At 40.7% G+C, this 20473-nt stretch overlaps 1 protein-coding gene across 1 annotated transcript in view; it reads left to right on the plus strand.

Annotated features, from left to right (window-relative positions):
• The window catches only part of TXNRD1 (thioredoxin reductase 1), a 110672-nt gene that overhangs the window by 24911 nt on the left and 65288 nt on the right, over positions 1 to 20473 (plus strand). Inside the window, exon 3 of the mRNA XM_040637402.1 lies at positions 3181 to 3241. Coding sequence (XP_040493336.1) covers positions 3181 to 3241 — 61 coding nt within the window. The remainder of the gene's footprint in view (positions 1 to 3180; positions 3242 to 20473) is intronic.

Below are 20473 nucleotides of genomic sequence, written 5' to 3' on the forward strand. Positions count from 1 at the left end.
AACTGGTCTTGCCCTTCAAAACTCTATGCACATGGTGGGGTAATGGAAGGGACACGGGCAGTTAAAAGGGCTCAGCTCTCATTCTATGAATCAGTTTCCTCTGCAGTAAGGTTGCCAATGCCACCTTATCTATTGTATTTTTTAAATACACAGCTTCATTATGAGGACCAAATAATTTCAAATCTATCTGAAAGCACTTGGAAGCCTACAGTGTAGGCTTGTATTAGGAGCCACCATTGAGTGCCTGCTATGTGCCAGGCAATGTTTGGTCACTTTCCTTACATATTTTTTTAAAGATTTTAGTTATTTATTTATTTGAGAGGGAGAGAGAGATCGCGTGCGCGGGAGTGTGAGGGGGGAGGGACAGAGGGAGAGAGAGAGAATCTCAAGCAGACCCCGAGCTGAGCACGGAGCCTGACATGGGGCTCTATCTCACAACCCAGAGATGATGACCTGAGCCGAAATCAAGAGTCGGACTCTTAACCAACTGAGCCACCCACGTGCCCCAACTCTCCTTATATTCTAAAACGCTGCTCAAGAATTACAAACTTGCAGTTTTGATTCTGCTCTAGTCCTGCAGGGGAGCCCTGGGCTAGGGTGGTCAGGATTGCTAGTAGTGATAGGCAGTTTCATTGCATGCTCCCTGCAATCTCCCATCTCTTTGACCCATTGTTACTCATATTTCTACAATCCTCTTCTGAATTCTACTAACTTCTTCATTTCCTAACACTCCTCCCTGACTCTGAAAAGGCAAAGCTTTTTTTTCCCCCTCAATTAAATAGACTCTAGAAATGATGAACATTTCCTGTAAAATTTCTGGTAGGTATTTATATATTTATTGTATTGAAATGTATAGTAATTCTGGAAACTTTATTTAATGCCATTATCTGAATAATTCCTGGGTATGCCAGGTCTTTTGGACAAGCATCTCCTGGTTTTACCTTGACAAATACCAGTGCCTTAGCTTTTCGGGATACATAGTATATACGCTGTTTTCAGATTTGTGCCAATTAATATGGGAATTAATTTTCAATGTGTTTGGCTGTGAAGGATGGCTAGGTGTCTCTTCTGATAAAAATAGTGATTTTCTTCTGTGAGGGTACAACTTATAGACTTGACTGTTCGTGGTTTTTCAATTTTAATTTTTAATTTTATTATTTTAAAAAACTACCTTGACCTAGCATTTCCTCCGGTTATTTCCTTCAGTTTTGATCTTATCGTTTAACAGTTGTGATGTGAGTAAATTGGAATGGAGAAACTTCATTTTTATCTCTGTACTTGACCTGATGAATTTATATTTCTCTCTGGGATGAGTAATGTAATTTGCATTGATTCAAGTTGGGAAAATCCCACAAAGAAATGAACTTCTACGTAAGTTAGTTTCCCGGTTGTTGCATAACACATTACGGTGTGTGATTTGCCTGCATCCCGCTGTGAAGACTGGGTTTTAAAATGCAAAGATAACTTCCTACCTTTTCAGAAAATGTGATATTTGTTTCTTATTATTTCAATGGGAAATTAGAAGTATGAAGTTGGAATTAGCAAATGATGTCTCATATAGCTTATCTGTTGCCTGACACCCAGATCCCCTGCCATTTCTCCATAGTGTGTGTATTTTACAGGGAAAGTTGACCATCCTCTGCTTTAATCAATTAGAATATTCTGGAAACTGGTGCTAATGATATTTAATACAGATCTTTAATCTTGTATTGTGGAGCAATGTGAAAATTTCATCAGAGCTAAAATAACCTACCAAAGAGTTTCTTGAAGTGGGGTCACTTGTACTCTGGAATCTAGAGCTGATATTTTCTACTTTTCACATATTGTCAAATTTTGATACTTTTAGGAGCTGTTTTTAAGATTACTCTCTAAATTTGGAAAACTTGTTTCTTGTAACAAACTGCAAATGGTTTATTTTTAAAATTAAGTGGCTGAGGAAGCCTTAAGAGTCCATGATTTTTTATGTGTTTGAACTTTTTTATTTTTAGTCTTAGAAAATGAGCATTGGAATATGAATGGACTTTTGTGCAGATGGTCTCCCAGCTGTAGCTTTCCTTGCCCTTTCCTTAAAGTCCCTCTTTACTCACCCCATCACTCTTCAAAGGGATTCTTATCTTTTTAACTGTACGTTGGCGGGGGCGGGGGGGGGGGGGCTGAATTCCTACTAGGGCACAGATACTGCCTGGAGGAGCATAAGAGGAGGGCCACTGAGGCGGTGTGAATGACCGTATTCTCCCATTTTTATCAAAATGTTGTCTTTGATCCTATACAATTGATAGAAATCTTTCAGCCTACTGTTTTAGTAGTTAAATTAGAATGGGACAAGGATACATTCTCTAGATTGTTAATTTCTCTGAACTCCATGCCACAGTTCTGACCTTCTTCATTTTATTGTAGAAGCTGGAGGAAATGTGGTTCTAAGCTGTCCTAAAGCATTAATGACAGGTGTCATTTTAAAGTCTCTTTTATCAGGAATTAAGTGTTATTTAGTGTCGCAAATTTGGCAAAAGTAACTCTTATCCTTCCAGTAAAATATTTTTACCATTATAATTTGTGTAATCTTGAGACGCCTGAGTGCCTCGGTTCAGCATCTGCCCATGGCTCCGGTCATGATCCTAGGGTCCTGGGATCAAGTGCCGTATCAGGTTCCTTGCTTAGGGGGGAGACTGCTTTTCCTTCTACCTGCCACTCCCCCTGCTTGTGCTCTCTCTAACAAATAAATAAATAAAATATTTAAAAAAATAATTTGTGTTATCTTGAGCATATGACTTTTATAATTGATTTGTTGGTTGAGGTTTAGTTGGCTAAAAAATAAATAATACTTTATTGTGGGATGTGGTTTTTTTTCTTAGAGTTTCCACATATGTTTTGGAAATATTATGTATTCCAGTGTCTTTTAAAACCTGGTTAATATTAAACCCATTTTATAGTGGGGTAGACAGAGTCACTAAACATGTAAAGTGTATTTTATGAAGCTCTCTAGGTGAATCAGTGAACATAGAGTAGAATCAACAGACTTCAAATACCCATTAAGTATCATTACTGTCGACAGGGAGAGTCTTGTGGGTTGTATAAAAATGGGCTGGTAGGTTTGCAAAGGAGAAGCTGATTAAAGAGGAAAGTAAAAAGCTGGAGAGAAGGTTTTTTTTTTTTTTTTAATTCTCCCCCTTGTTTTTACAGGTGAAGAAGTTATTTAAGTCGATGTGTGTTCCTTATTTTTTGCTCGAACTTGATCAAGCAGGTAAGATTCTGCTTAATACGTAAATTATATCTACTGACTGTACATTTTATTTAATCTACTTTGTCTGGTTTTTATTTTTGTCCTTTGAGGTTTTTATTGTTTAGTGAGCTCTTTCCAGTGGATTCCTCTTTTTGACCATTAGGTAGGCCATTCCCTGGGACTAATTATCATATTTGCCTTTAGTCTTTACCTCATTACCTTTAGCCTTTATAGGAGCTTTCTGTTGTTGAAAATCATTCTTCCTATTAACCTTGAGTCTAGTTACAGGTACAGTATTTACTGGTTTCATAGTAACTTTATTACTTTTGCAAATTTGCCACCTTTCTGGCGAGTCGTAGGAAATAGTATTTGAAAATAAAAGAGAAGAGACTCAGCTAGTGAGATAAGGTAATTGGGATAGAAAGCTCATTTCTAGGATCAGGAGGAAGGAGGTAGCTGTGGGGCAGGAAACTCTTGTTTGATGCTTCTAAAGACAGCTTCCCAGAGAGAGTCAGGTAATAGATGCCACCCACTGAGGGCTGGTGCTTCCTAGGGACTGTGCTGGGCTTGTCTACAAAGCCCTTAATCCTTACAAGAACTCTACAAGGAACTTATCCCCATTTTACAGGTGAGGAAATTGAGTTCCAGGAAAGTCAAGTAACTTTCCTAAAGTCATGTAAGTAGTGGATCTGTAGTTTAGACACGGGCTTGTTTAATTCCAAAGTCTGTGTTCTTCCTATAATACCAGGTAGTCTGTCTCCCCTAGCATGGCAGCATGACCATTCTGTTTCTCTGTCAAGGAATGTTCTTACCCCAAACACTCTGCAGTATATGGAAGGAAAGCCCAATAATTAAAATTTCACTTGGGCCAAAAAGTAGCCTTTTAAAATTGTGCATTTTCCTGGGAGAGTTAAGTCAACTTGCAACTCAGTGTGAATCGAGAAAACTCTCAACGAGCTAATGAAACTAACAAGATAAAGCAAATGAATGTGTCTGTTAAGGATGGGAAAAGACGGGAGGTAATAGTGGAAGAGGATGGGCACAATGGAGGTACCAAGTGCTTTGGGGCGTGAGTAAGAAGGCAAAGACCATGACAAAAGTGCTGCAGGTGGATAGGAGATCAGTAAAGGCAAGTGTCAACTACTCTGACGTTTTAGTTTTGGAAACTCATCAGACGGGAAGCTCTTTCCCTTTACTGTGGGAGTGGTCGTGGGTCTACAGATCACAGCTGGGAGCTCCCACTCACCCCTTGGTAAAGTCCTACCTAAGAAAACCTGAAGTATGTGAGCTGGGATAGGTTTGACCTGAACCAACTTCTGTAGTTGAAAGATGGGAGCCTTTTGCTGGATGAGGGAGCTGATGATCCTCTGTGTCCTCGCTTCACACGGAAGAAGCTATCTTCCTTCTCGAGCATGCTTAGAGGCTGGGCAGCTTGTAGGAACAGAAAGGGATTTACAGAGTAAGGTAGCAGTTCTCAAAATGTCTGTACACCCCCAGGGGTGCCTGTGACTTTTTGGGGGTCCTCAAACTCAAAACTGTTATCTGATCATGTTTAAGATGTTATTTACTATTTTACTCTCTTGACATTTTCATTGATGGTGCAAAAGCAGTTGTGGGTAAAGCTGCTGAAGCTTAGCATGAACCAAACTAGGGGCACCAGATGGTGCTAGTTTATATTCTAGTCTTCACCACTGCGCTGATAAATTCAAGAAAATTTTACCTAAGATTATTCTTGAGGAAAAAGTAAAAAATCATTAATTACTTTTATTAAGTCTCAACCCTTTGAGTATGTATCTTTTCATATTCTGTGTGATGAGGAAGGTATGCATAAAGTGGTTTTTGTTGCATGAAGCACGATGGTTCTCTCAAGAAAAAGCACTTGTACAATTAATAGTTTGCGTTGCAAACTGAACTAGCTGCTTTTCTCATGGAACACCATATATACTTGAAAGAATGACTGACAGTCAAATTATTCAAATGATTTGGATTATTCAGACTTGGGTGTCTGGCAGACATTTCCCCTCAATGAACCCCTCTGTCACTTCAAGGAAAACTACTGACAGTATTTGTTGCCCATGATAAAATTGGAGCTTTCAGGTGAAAATAAGAATTCTGGAAGTTGTACCCGGCATGTGAGCTCAATAGCTTTTCAATACTTAAATATTTTTCTGATGAGGTTGGATATAATATTTCTGAATCTAATTTTTTGATATTGTGGATTTAAATATGTCAACATTTGGAAGATCTGTATAACTCAGTGAATGAATATTTTCTGAATGTTCAATGTATGATCTTACAAAGTTGTTCATGGGTAAAAGAGTCATTCAAAGTCTAAGACAGACCAATGGGTTTTAATGTGACAGAATATGAAAAGCTCATCTATGTGGTTTCAGATTCTTCATTGCAACTCACCTTAATCAACTATTACTTGTTGAGTTTTGGTGTACTATCAAGGAATATCTGCAGTTACCTGAAAAATCTACTGAATATTTCTCCTTCTTCCAACTAATCTTTGTGAGAGTGGGGTTTTCTTTCATATACTTCTAGAACAACATATATCGCAATATGTTGAATGCAGAAGCAGATATGAGAATCTGTCTTGTATTAAACCAAACAAAGAATAGCAGAAACACAAAATAGTGCTAACTTTCTCATTATATTTTTTTTTGTCTTGGAAAATAGAGTTATTTTTAATTAAAGTATGTTGTTTATGTTAACATGTAATGGGTTTACTATTATTAATTTTAAGAGAATAAATAAATATATTTAGATGTTTCCATTTCTATTTTTTTTTTAAAGATTTTATTTATTTGACAGAGAGAGACAGCCAGCGAGAGAGGGAACACAAGCAGGGGGAGTGGGAGAGGAAGAAGCAGGCTCCTAGTGGAGGAGTCTGATGTGGGACTCAATCCCAGAATGCTGGGATCACGCCCTGAGCCGAAGGCAGACGCTTAACGACTGTGCCACCCAGGCGCCCCTCCATTTCTATTTTTAATGTGGTCAATATTGATAGCTATAACCCATAAAAACAAAAATTCTTTGGGGTTCTCAATAATTATTTAAGAGTATAAAGGGGTATTGACACCAAAAGCTTGATGTCTTGAGTTCTGAGGCAAGTAGGAAGTGTGAGTGTTGATCTAAGAGATTTGGGGACATCCAGCTGGCTCAGTTGGAAGAGTGGGTGACTCTGCATCTCAGGCCATAAGTTCAAGCTGGACACTGGGTGTAGAGATTGCTTAAATTAAAACAAAACAAAACAAAACAAAACCTAAAAAAAGAAATCTAAGCACTTTGGATTCTGTGTGATTTACCGGTCTCCAGCAGAGGAGGACCACTGTGCAACATGTGCTGGGCCTCACAACCCAGCCGCACAGGAGAGATCCGTGATCAGGTCTGTGTCTGCAAGCAGCTTGTAATTATGGAGCTGGAATTGCTGTGGTCTCTAAGTGCTGGTTTTGTCAACGAACAGCTTCTTCTCTGTTTTGGCTTAGCTCCACGACGAACGCTCCACAGGCATTATTTCCTCACCAGTCTTGGCTACCTAATCTCCCCAGTGCTTGGGTCACAGAAAGTTCTCAGAGGCAGACGGTCATTTCGTAGGCAGGGGTTTCTGGTATAGAATCAGGTGGGTGTTTTTCATCCAGCGTGTTTACTGAGTACTTGCTGAGCCCTAGGCTCCGTACTAAGCATTGGAAAGAAAGTAGAGAACTGTGCTCTTGTGAAGTTAGACTTGCACCTCCCCCCCAAATCCCTGTCCTCTTCTTTTATAGAAGGACACTCAGGATACTCAATTGAGTGTCTGCGGCAGCCAGCACAGCGTGCCGCTTGACTGGACTGGTATGGGAGTGGCTGTGCACGGAGTTCCTGGTGGCAATAGTATCTCCTCTTAAGGAAGATCAAGGAGGGAAGCTGTACTGCTGGGAACCTCCCCTCCCACCCTGACAGTTCCTTCTTCCTTATTTTGGGCTGTATTTTGGACTGGTCTATATACATTAAAGTTATTATTTGAGAACAACCATCAAGATCAAGTCAGATCGACCAAGACTGGTGTTGGCGAGGACAGCTTGGGCCCCGGAAGGCATGGCGTTAGTATCTGTGTGTGGGCAGAGGTAATGGGCATAAATGCTGGCCTCCCTGTGCCAGAGGCTCGTGCACGTCCTTCTACTTAAGCTTCAGAATACCATCAGTGGGGTAGGTAGTGATGTCACCTTCTCATGATGAGGAAACAAAAGGTAGAGAAGTATTCATATAGAGGATGGTTGGCTTACTAGTGAACCCATCGGTAATTCCTGATCCCTCCCTTCAGTGTCCTCTGGTTACCTCCTCAGAGGCTCTCATGACTCACCCTATCTGCCTAATGTACGGTGTTCATGGTATTGATACTATGATGGGTGTTCCTGGATGTGCTGGTGGCTTCTTGTGACTGGAGGTTGTGCAGCCTACCACCGGGATAGCTGCACCTCAGTGAGTCCTGTGGAGGAGCCGTCACTCACAGGGCTCATTGGTCTAGGAAGCCTCCATCTTGGCCTTGGGCATCTGCCCAGTGGCTTCGATCTGAGGAATAGACAACTTCAGTGTCGTCATCTTAATTTGGACGGGTAGCTGCTGCCGCTCTTCAGGTGTCGATGTGGAAAACAGAGAGAAGGTTTGAGAGGACTCATGTGACGGTTTGCCAGAAGTGTATATCTGGATGCCATATGTCACTCACGGGCTCGGGGTGCTGATGGGTATCATCCTCGTCCCCAGCTGCTTACAGAGGGCATGGCTTTAATGCCTTCAGCAAGAGGGAAAGGAACCGACCTTGACTTACTCACATTTGAGTTCTGTTGATGAGCTTTTTTTTTTTTTTTTTTTAAATGCCTGTGTTTCACATCTCTCTTACTTAATCCTCTCAATGACCTTGTGAGGTTGCTGGATTTAATTCTGCTTTATAAGCGAGGAAGCAGACACTCAGCATTTTAGTAACTTGCTCAGTGCTGCTGTGTCAAGCCCAGGCCTGTCTGGTTCCCCAGCTGCCTCTTCAGGGATTGCTTTCTTTAAACAAACAAAAACCCCTTACATTCCGAGATACCCTAGACCAGCTCAGACCTTAGCACTTGGGTATCGATACTTATTCATTCAACAGATGTGTTTTGGGCACCTGTTTATGGGCTAAGCACTGGCAGGAGCGAAAAGATGAAGGCACAGCCGTGTTCTTTAAGGTCATTCCGTTGTTTGCATCAGCCTCCCTTCTAATTTCAGTGTGATCTGGTACCTGGAAAGGCTGCAGGATCACAGAGTACTTGTGAGAGCACGTTGCACAGGTGTTTTCCTGATGGAAAAAAGTGGTGAGTAGGGAATTCATAGCTGTAAACAAAACAAATTAGAAAACATCATGGCTTGTTTATTTAGAGTGAATCTAGTAAGGAGTGCCTGGCAGGGAAAATGATGAGAGAGAAAAGTGGAAGAGTAAAGAGGCCTTATGCTATAGAAGTAGGGGTCCGTGGGAGATTGTTCTGTTTATTTCAATGAGTGAGGCTCAAAATGTTCTTTAAACATTTTTATTTTGCCTGTAAAAATGTTCATTTTAGAGATGTTGTAGAATGCAGTATAATAAAACACAAAAGCCACATATAGTTACATTCAGAGAGAACCACTATTAATATTTTTGTATGCCTTTTATGTATTCTGTGTTCTGTTTTGTTATTTTAAGATATTTTTGTATGTTATTAAAAGTTCTTAATAATTTTCCCAGTTGCTATAAAATATTGCATGTAATATTTTTATTTAGCTATTCCACTTTGGTTGGACAAATAGTCTTTGCCAGTGTTTTTGCTATTACAGAATAATAGGTTAGAAATACTTTTCCTTGGACCTAAATTTTTTGTTGTATTTAGAATTCTTTTCATAGGATAGATTACTAGACTCGATACCTGGTTCAGAGTATTAACATTTCTAAATTTCTAGAGCCTTTTAAGTGATGTGTACTAATTGATAACATCACAAATTCAACGAGTTTTCCCAGTACTTAGTATTAAGAAATAAGAGGCTTTTAAAAATTATTGTTTGCCGATTTGAGAGGTAAAAAATGTCTTTATTTTAAATTGTGTTTCCTTAATTATTAATGAGGCAGTTTTTCCCTATGTATTGTAGCACATTATCGCATTGCATTTCACTTATTTTATTTCGTTATCTGAATTGTGTGTCCATGTTCCTCATGGAGTAATAACAACGGCAGTATCTATGAGCCACTGCTCTAAGCAGTGCAGGTGTTAACTAGTTTCACCACACAGTTCTGTGAGACAGCTATTTCTATTATCTCCATTTCACAGATGAGGAAATGAAGACACAAAGAGGTCAGACAACTTACTCAAGGTCATACAACCAGGCTCTTACTGCTGAACTCTGATCTAACCTGTGCTAATGATCTTACAGGTCCTGGTGCTCCTCATTAACTTCCATACATACACACCCTTCTCCCCCCCAAACTGCTTTTTTATACCTGTTTTAGTGCTGTTTGTGGAGATAACCACGGCATGGATTGCACGGCTCGTGTATGCTTTGCTCTTACATAAAGAGCACCGAGAGGATGGAGACCAGTGGTTATGTAGAATTCACATAAAAATCTGTGCATATAGGGGCGCCTGGGTGGCACAGCGGTTAAGCGCCTGCGTTCAGCTCAGGGCGTGATCCTGGCATTATGGGATCGAGCCCCACATCAGGCTCCTCCGCTATGAGCCTGCTTCTTCCTCTCCCACTCCCCCTGCTTGTGTTCCCTCTCTTGCTGGCTGTCTCTATCTCTGTCGAATAAATAAATAAAATCTTTAAAAAATCTGTGCATATATACCTCTATTCAAGTAAATTTCTGTTTTGGAATGAATGCAAGGTGGGTGGGAAAGCTGATTATTTAAGTAAATGACTCACACATTTTATGAAAGAATTTCTCTTAAGTAAGAAGTAGAAAATATATTTTGGTATCACATAGACCTAGATTCAAATCCATGCCAGGTGGGATGATGTTGTCCCTCTGTTTGAGTTGGAAGGATTAAATAGGATAATGTTTGCCTCTTAAGTACAGAGAACAACCTGATAGTTGCCAGAGAGGGGGAAAGTTGGGGGGGATGGATGAAATAGATAAAGGGGATTAAAACTATAGTGATAATTGTTGAATAATTATGTTGTACACTTGAAACTAATATAACACTGTATGTTAATTATACTTCAATAAAAATAAATTTAGAAAAATAAAAAATAAACTGGATAATGTTTATAATGCATCCAACATAGTGTTTAATTAGTATCTTCTTCCCAATGTACTTGGATATGAAAAAGCTAGATTTAGATTAAGGTTTTTATGAAGCAAGATAAAGCTCTCTTTAATTGCCATATACACATTCTAGTAAATTGTTGATTCTTTTTATTCTTTGAACAAATGTTGGAGGGCCTGCTCTTACACATAAATGATAAGAGTTCTGCCCTTCATGGGCTCGTTATCTATTGTCGGTCATTAGTCATAGGCACCACAGGTGGAGGGCTCTTTGCTTCTCTGAGCCTTTGTTTCCTCATCTGTAAAGTTGGGGATCTAATGAGGATGTATGTAAAATGCCTAGCACTCTTCATGGCACACAGTCACTGCTTAGTAGTAGTTGCTAGCTCATGTAATATTATACAGCCATTAGAAAAGTTTCACAGAGGGATGCCTGGGTGGCTCAGTTGGTTAACGTCTGCCTTCGGCTCAGGTCATAATGCCAGGGTCCTGGGATTGAGTCCCACATCGGGCTCCTTGCTCAGCAGGAAGTCTGCTTCTCCCTCTGCCTGCTGCTCCTCCTGCTTGTGCTCTCTCTCTAACAAACAAACAAACAAAATAAATCTTAAAAAAAAAAGACTCATAGAGTTTTTAATAGCATGGGGAAATTTTCTATACTATAATGTTTAATGAAAAAGAAAAGAGTTTAAAATAGTTTTTATAGGGGCGCCTGGGTGGCTCAGTCGTTAAGCATCTGCCTTCGGCTCAGGGCGTGATCCTGGCGTTCTGGGATTGAGCCCCACATCAGGCTCCTCCGCTGGGAGCCTGCTTCTTCCTCTCCCACTCCCCCTGCTTGTGTTCCCTCTCTCGCTGGCTGTCTCTCTCTGTCAAATAAATAAATAAAATCTTTAAAAAAAATAGTTTTTATAGAATACTCCCATCTTGCTTTTAAAATATAGTAAAAGGACTAGAAAGAAATACACAAGATATGAATAATGTCTCAAATATTGGTACATCTATCTTGCTAGTGCAATAGGCACTGAGGAAATACAGGTGAATAAGATCTGGTTCTTTGTCAGGGAAAGGTTGTTGCTTTTTTTTTTTTTTTTTTTTTTTTTTTTAGATTTTATTTATTTATTTATTTATTTGAGAGAGGGAGGGGCAGAAGGAGTGGGAGGGAGGGAGAATCTCAAGCAGACTTCATGCCGAGCTCGGGGCCAAGCCCCTGTCATTAGGACCTGAGCCGAAATCAAGAGTTGGACGCTTAACCAACTGAGCTACCCAGGTGCCCCAGAGAAACAAATTTTTTTTTTTTTTTTTTTTTTTTAGGGAAAGTTTTAATAAGGGAGACACACAGTCATAATGCAGTGTAGGATGAAGTAGAGGGAGAAGTCAGACATGCTGCTTCGATTTCTGCAATGAAGAATGGAGGATGGTGGTGGTAGCATCCACTGAGAGAGAAGACAGGATTTAGACTGGGGAAGATGATGAATTTGGTTTTGGACATGTTATGATTGTCCAACGTGGATAGATAGGCTAGTAGGTATATAGGTCTGGATGAGCGGGAGATACAGATTTGGGAGGGTTTAATCTTTGGTGAGGTGAAGAAGTCTGTGGAGTGAAACAAGAAACTTAGATCTTGATTGCATCCAGATGGTGAGATGCTGAATGACTGACTTTTTTTTCTTCCTTTGCTTTATTTATATATCTTTTAAAATTCCTATAATGTAAATGTGTTTCCCATAATGTAATATAAGTGTTTTAGTTAGGATTTGGTTAGGCCACATGTGACAGCAAACCCAAAATAACAGTGTTTATACTAGATATAAGCTTATTTCTCAGGGCGCCTGGGTGGCTCAGTTGCTTAAGCATCTGCCTTCGGCTCAGGTCATGATCCCAGGGTCCTGGGGTCAAGCCTCATGTCGGGCTGTCTGCTCAGTATGGAGCCTGCTTCTCCCTCTCCTTCTGCCCCTCCCCCTGCTCGCTCTCTCTCTTGCACTCTCTCTCTCTCTCAAATAAATAAATCTTTAAAAAAAAAGCTTATTTCTCTGTCATCTAAAAGAAGTCTAGATAAAGTAGTCTGTCCAGGGCTTGTATGATACTCCACAGTGCTTGATCCAGTGTTGAGTCCTCCTGTGTTCATGTTCCACACTCCTCAGCATTTGTCTTCCCTCTTATGTTCCAAGATGGGGGTCCAAACTTCAGCCATCGGTTGAAAGAAGAGCTGAAGGAGGACTTGTCCTTTCTGTTTAAGAACATTTCCTGAAAGTTGCACTTGACAGTTTGCTTATGTCTTATTGATCAGAATTTAGTCACTTAGCCATATATATGCTGAAAGGTGACAGGGAAATGAAACCTTTATTTTGGGAGCCAAGTGCACAGTTAAGAATCAAGAGTCCAGTTAGTGATGCTAATAACATCTTGGTTTTGCCTGAAGAATGGCTGAGGTTGGTTTATCTGAAGATTAGTATAATAATTTCCATATAACCCATGCATTTGTCTCCTATTTAAATCCTAAGTATAGAGGCACCCTGCTATGGTCATTAAATGATGGCAGTGAGCTGGAAAATACTTTGTGGCCTAGAAAGGTCAGTGACTGAATAATGACTGAACTGGAGGCCTAGTTACCTCACTTAATGGTTAACATTGAACCTGACTTAATTAAGGGGGGTAGGAGGTAGTCCACCCTTGTCCTTTGCAACACAGCCTCAAAGAGTTTCTGAGATTATTGAAAGATTATTATAGATATTGTAAATCCGTAGATAAAAAGGTCAGAAATATTTTGGTGGATAACTACAGTGTTCTCATTTGTCTTTATGGTGGAAAAGTTGGTCGTAATACATCTATGGTTATAAATGAGACATAGATCACTCTCCTTTCAAATCAGGGTCTGGATGATTAGTTGCCATCCAGGAAGATCCAAGGCCACTTCATGAGGTGACAGTAGCCTTCCACCAATGACTTGTGGTCATCAATTGTCTTGGGATTCTAGAATTTGGGTTTCTGGAAAAATTAGAGGCGGATGTTCTTCTTCATCTTTTTTTTTTTAATAAAGATTTTATTTATTTGTTCATCAGAGAGAAAGAGCACAAGCAGGAGGAGCAGCAGGCAGAGGGAGAGGCAGGCTCCCTGCTGAGCACAGAGCTGATGCAGGACTCAGTGCCGGGACCTTGGGATCATGACCTGAGCTGATGGCAGACGCTTAACTGACTGAGCCACCCAGGCGTCCCAGAGGCAGATGTTCTTAGTATTAACTACCTAATAGGGTTTAAGAATTTAGACGTTAACAATGGTAATAAACTGTATGGCTCTTCTTTCATCTGTAGGATCTAAAAGCTACCTACCACTATTAATTAATACTCACACAACCCCTTGGCTGGTGGTAAGGGTGGCTGATCTCCAGTGTCTTCAATGAGACATCTGAGAGTTGACTTCAAGAGATCTTGTGTCTCCTGAGGTTCTGCTAGCCGGTGGTTTTCTGCATTAAAGACATTTTCTTTCCTCTAGAATTGGAAGGACACACCGAGAGGCCTAAAACAAATGGAGCGCAGGAGGGGACTCTTTCCACGTGCTCAAGCGTGTGTACATTTTGTGTGTACGGACATGCAATTTGAGATGCACGTGTTTGATTCTTTTAGCAGTTCCTCATGTCCTTTCGATTTCTTTTAGCAAGTTGTTTAAGGAAACTACATTTTTCTTCCTGCAGGTAAAGAACAAGTTCTGAGTAATGAGGATAGATAACTGTGGGAAAATGGCGGGCTTAGCCATAGATTGCTAATTAAAAGAAAGATGAATAGGTTGCCCTTGAATTAAGTTTTGAATAGCGTCTCGTGTAACACATTGTTGATGGTTACTGTGAATAATTTGTCAAAGGTGGAAATCCAAACTCTTAACCACTCTGTGGTCTTCCTAGATTTACACCATGCGTAAGGACATAATGATGATAATAACTCGGATATTGAATACCTACCACATTCTGAGCCCTTTACATCTACTTACTCATCTGATTCCCGCTGCCATCCCATGAGGTGTAGGTGCTGTATTTATCCCATTTGACAGATGAGTAAACAGAGAGGGAACAGAACTTGCCTGGGGGCATGCATCTTGCCGGCAGAAGAGCCAGGTAATGTGACTTCAGAGGAGGTTCCCGACTATTGGGCCACACTGCTTGTCAGTGGAAAACTCAATGAGGCTGTAGGGTCAGATACTTACAAAAGAGACCTGGGCGTGTTTGAAGGCACGAGGGCTTGAATAGTCCTGGATAGAAGATAGGGAGAGGATGTTTAAGGAATGTGGGAATTGGAATAGGTTGTGGGGTAAAGGTGTGCTTAAGCAGGGGTAGAATAATCCTTAGCCTTCTGAGATTGCAGTCAAGTCTAAGAATAGAGAACTGCAGTGAAGAGACGTAGGAGGGGAAAGAGCTCCTACCTGATGACCTTGAGCCCTTAGGGGTTGTCCTTGAGCTGCTCCATTGTTAAGCACTGAAGGATTCTGCAAGCAGGTTGATAGCCTAAAATCAGCCGAAGTGGGAGTATTTATGCCACAGAAATTGGCAAATGCTACAAATTCAGGCTTCCCCCCTCAAGCTGGTTTACCAGAACACTTTGGACTCTCTTCTCTACTTCATGAACATTTGAAAGCCTGCCGTAGTGTCAGTTGAATTTAAACCTCAAGTGCGAACTTCTGTGGGAAAGGCACTGTTGTCAACTACTGGGGCAACAAACAACAGGCCCTCAGGTGAAAAATACCATAGTGGAGAGAGAAGGGTGTGAGACGTCAGTCCTGCACTAGCTCTGTCAGCCCTCACTTGGGCCACTCACTTAACCTTGCTTTCCTTGTCTGCAAATGGAAATGGTAACACGCATCGCGGAGGGTTATTACAGTGATTAACGAGAACGTGTAAAGCGCCTGGCACAGAGGTGCTCAACAAGTGACCGTTCTAAGCACGGCAGACGTGTAAAAAGTTCTAATGTAGATTGATGTAAGAAATAAGAGAGTGACTAGGTGTGTGTTTGATCAGAGAAGGCATCACAAAGATCATGATCCCCCAAGTGGGATTTTGACATTTTCAGGGTGGATGGTTCAAGGATGAAGTCCACCCTGAGCTTTGTCAGGAAGCTAATGGACTTTGGCTTGTTGATTTGTTTTGTTTTTGTCCCTACAGCATGTTGCTTTTGCGTCTTTTTGGGTCCTACCTCAATATATATTATTGAATTGTAAGGCAAACAATGGATTTGGAGACAGGCACACCTGGATTTATATCCTAACTCCAACATACCTGTTTTGTGACCTTTGGCAAGATTCGCAAGTTCCTGAAATTTCAGTTTCTAATTTTTAATATGGTTTAATACTTAGACGATTTTTGAGGATTAACTGAGAATGTAGGGAAAAGAACCAGACGCTTAGCTGCCTCGTGAACCGCAAAGTGAACCCAACATATATTTGTAGTTTCATCTCCCCTTATGCTTCGGCATCTCATGCAGAAACACACCGTTTCTTTCCCACGACTGTGTCTTTGTATGCATTGCTCTCTGCCTAGAAAAAATTCTCTTCAAGAGGTGGAACAGCATCGTGGTGATTGCCAAGGACCGAGGGTTAGTCTCAGCTCTGCCAAGTGTTATTTAGGTGGCCGTGGGCAAGATAATTATCCTTTCTATACCTCGGGGTTTTTTTGGCAAGCTCTGAAACATTCTCAGGCATTTCTCCCACTCCTATTACTTCTACCTTCATTATTCCTCAAGATAGTGTTCAAATATCACTTACTTTGTGAGGCCTTCCCCAATTTTCCCATACCATTATTTGCTTTCTCTATTTGAAGTTAACGGACAACCACATTTTGAGTACCTACTATGTTCCAGGCACACTCCTGGGCATATCACAGATGCTGTTTCATCCAGACCACTCAATAAGTTCTCATTTATTATCCCCACTACCCTCCAGGATAGATCAAATTCTAACTTAAAGGACAAATTCATTTTTGTAGGAGGACTGAGAACCTCCGAGAGTTGCCATGTGAAGTCTTTTTTCCTTTTCTCTATGGAAAAGATGGAATCTACAAATTAACTAGTATTATCCCCATTTTATAGATTGAGTTTTTCAAGAAATATTTATTGAGCAATTCGTATGTATGATGTGTGGGCACTGTTTTAAGTACTGAGAACACTGTGGTGAGCATAAACAATCCTGGACCCTGCCTACATGGGGCAACCTACATTTAGACAAATTAAACTTAAATAAAATAAAAGCATCAGATGCACAATTGTGCTAGCCATATTTTAAGTGCTCAATAGTCACATGTGGTTAGTGGGACAGTGCTGGTTGGACAGTGGTTGGGTTGGACAGTGCTGGTACAGAACGTTTCTATCATCATAGAAATTCTGTTGAACTGTGCTGTCCTTGGGGGAGGCTGTCACTGATCGAAATAATCATCAGTAAAAATGTAACTACAATTGTGATAAGTAGGGAGCAGAAAGAATACATGGTAACACAGGAGCTTTCATAGGGCGATGTGACCTATGTGATGGCTTCCTCAAGGAAGACTTGCTTGAACTTAGATCTGCTCAGTGATTGGGAGCTAGCAAAGCCCTGTGGTTAGGTAATTAAAGAGACTGAAAAAAGGCTAATGGCTGTGGTGTAGAGATGGAGGGCAGGTTTGGGTGAGGTAGAGAGGTAGAAGGACCACAGAGGGTCTTGTAGAAGGGGGATGGGGAGCTGAGAGGCTGAGTAACTGGACAGTGTAGTCACTGATAGAGCCTGGGTCGGACTGAAGTCCATGCTGCATCATAGATGCATATTCAAAGGACTTTGCCTCTGTAATGACCTCCTCGCCCTCCTTTCCTCTTAGGAAATTGCCAGATTTCCCTCTACGAGATTGGTTTTTCAAGTATAAATACATGCTATAATAATTTCCTTCTTAGACAGAACTAAACAAAACACCTTCCTTGATCCTACATCCCTCTTCAGCTACTTTCCCACTTTTTTGTTTTTATAGCAAAATTTCTTGAAAGAGTTGGCTATACTCACTACCTCCATGTCCTTTTTTCTGTTTCTCGTTGAACCTCCTCTAATCAGACTTTCTTTCCTCCCTCATTTTCATGAAAATCAGCAACTATGTCCACGACTCCGTTTTCATCTTGTAGTATTTCTCAGCAGTACTTGATGTAGTTGGTCTCCCTCCTTTGGGGAGCAATTCTTCACTGGCTTCTGAGACCCCACATTCTCTTGGTTTTCCTCCTACCTCCTTCCAGTTTCTTCTCAGGCTCCTTTGCTGGACCCTTCTCCTCTTTTGCATTCTGCCAGGGTTCAGTCCTGACTGTCTTCATCTCTTTAAATATATTAACTCCCTGGGTCATTTCATCTAGTCCCTTGTGTGATGGCTGATTTTATGGTGCCCTGTTGTTTCGCCAAACACCAGGGTAGATGTTGCTGTGAAGATATTCTCTGATGTGATTAACATAGAAAACAGTAGACTTTGAATGAAGCAGATTACTCTCCGTTAATGCCAGTGGGCTTCATTCAATCAGTCGAAGGCCTTAAGAGAAAAGATTGAGGTCTCTTGAAGAGGAAGAAATTGAGACTGCCTTGAGACTCAAGACTGCAACATTAAGACTGCTGGCAATTCCAGCCTGTTGGCCTGTCCTGTAGGTTTGGGACTTGCCAACCCCCACAATCCTGAGAGCCAGTTTGTTTCTCTCTCTCTTTCTCTCTCTATAATCTATTGGTTCTGTTTCTCTGGAGAACCCTGACTAATATACATGGCATTAAATATCTTTTATATTTGACTCCCAGATTATTATTTCTAGCTCTGACTTCCCCCCTGAACTCCAGATTTGCATACCAGCTGCCTACTCAGCATCCCCATTTGGATAACATCAGGTCTCTCAAGCCACACTGTGGATTTGTCCCAAACCCCATTTACCCAGTTGCCAAGGCTAAAACTCTGGAGTCATCATTGAGTCTTCTCCTCCTTTTATGTTACTCATTTTACCCACCTGTAAAATTTATGAGCTTTACCTTCAAATATCTCTTCTCAGCCCCTAATGCAAGCCTTCATCATCTCTAGCGTGGACTACCACAGCAACTTCCTAGCTGGTCTGCGCTCCTCCATTCCAAGTCCCTATCGCCTTAGTCTATTCACACAGCAGAGCAATCCTTTTAAGACACGAACTAGATTATTTCCCTGTCCTCTCTTGTGACACTTTGGCTTCTTATCACATTTAGAATGAAATCCCAAGTCCTATGACCTTTGGGTTCTGACCCCTGGCTACTACTCTGGCTTCATTTTCTACCACATTCTTCCTTGTTCACTGAGCTTTAGACATACTGCTTCCCTTGCAGAGTTTTGGACAAGTCAAGCAGGCTCCCAGTTTAGGATTTTAGTACTTCCTGTTTCTTCTGCTTAGAAAGATTTCCCCCCTCTTAAGTCTTGCTCCCTCCTTTCGCTCTGGTCTCTGCTCAAGTGCCATATTTTTAGATCTTTCCTGACTTCTGTACCCTATTTTCTTCTTCTTCAGGGTACAAAGAATTCTTTCAAAACAGTTTTTCCCCCCTGTGAAGGGGAACAATGAAATGGGGTGGTAACTATGGGAGTTGGGCACATGGGATCCTGGGGGGCTTTTTTTTTTTTTTTATGGGAAAACTACAGTATATATGATGATGGAATGATCAGGCAGAGAACAAGAAACAGATGATGCCAGATAGGCTAATTTCAGGAGTGAAGTTATTGAAGATTAAGAAGCCAGGAAGAAATGAGAATCTGCAAAGTGAAGTCAGCCTTCATTAAAACAGGGATGAAGGTAGAGAATATGGCAGCTTGGTGATTGAGAAGAAAATGGGAGGGAGTTTCGACAGAACAGTCAATAAGGAAATTGCTTCTATTAAAGTAGAAAGCAGGTCATGAGTTAATGACAAGGTGTAGGTGTATTAGAGGTTTGAGAAAAGAGGAATAAGTATGAAATATTTACTTTGGAATTTCTGTGTTTTCTCCAGCAATGTTTTTCTGTATAAGTAGGGTACTGAATATGTGGACAGCTAGGTTTAACAAGGGTGGGCCTTGCCAAGTCAGTACAATTGAGGAGTTTGGACTTTATTTTGAGGGTCCTAGAGAGCTACAAGTTTTGAGCAGAGAAGATTTGAGGGTCAGAAAGATTGTTCTAGCTCAGTGTGGTGTACATGTGTGTGAGAGAAACTTGTTACAGGAGGAACAGTAGTGTAATGCAATAGGACCCTCGATCAGTTAAATCTGTTTATAGTGTGCTTACGGAGAGCTCAGGAACATTGAGGGTCTTTTCCAGCCTTTCCTGAGTAACTTACTATATATAGCAGGCTCTGGGAAGATAAAATAAATCAAACAAGGGTTTGTCTTCCCAAAGCCCTCTTGAATTTACATGGTTTATAATTATTTTTAGGTATTTGGGATCCCAGAATAGGGAAGGAGCTATCAACATTGGGTGGGAATCAGGGAAGGCCTCCTAGAGGACATGACATTTCAGATGAGCTTTGAAGGAGTAGGCCTTAGGAAGAGAAGCTTATTTTAGGCAGCCGGAATAACTTGAGTTTAGTTAAGAGATGTTAGAGTTATGTCTAAAACAAATGCTGCATGATGAGAAATGGTGGGAGACGAAGCACTTCTTCCACTACCCAGAAACTAAGTATGACTAAGGAGTTCTCTGTATTTTGTGACAAGCATCTGGTCCTCAACTGCTTCAAGAAAGGTTTGGAAGAAAAGTGAAGGTTTCAAAAAATGTTGATTTTTTTTAACTTAAACAAAAAACTACATGGAGCTACTCTAGATATTGGTGCTATAAGTTGCTCGCTTAAGAACAGTGTGAAGTTAAAATACCTTTTCTGATATTTTGTTAGAAGATATGAACTATGGCAACTCTGACCTATCATATGAGGCTCATAGAAATCAATCCTTATCACTTGCTTTCAGCACATTATTTCAAGTTAAATGATTTTACAGTCCCTCTCTATCTTGAGACATACCTTTGATGGAAGCTGTAGTTTCTATATATTTTAGGAATGAA

The sequence above is a fragment of the Ursus maritimus genome, unplaced genomic scaffold, assembly GCF_017311325.1.
Source record: "Ursus maritimus isolate PB19 unplaced genomic scaffold, ASM1731132v1 scaffold_21, whole genome shotgun sequence".
NCBI classification, from domain to species: Eukaryota; Metazoa; Chordata; class Mammalia; order Carnivora; family Ursidae; genus Ursus; species Ursus maritimus.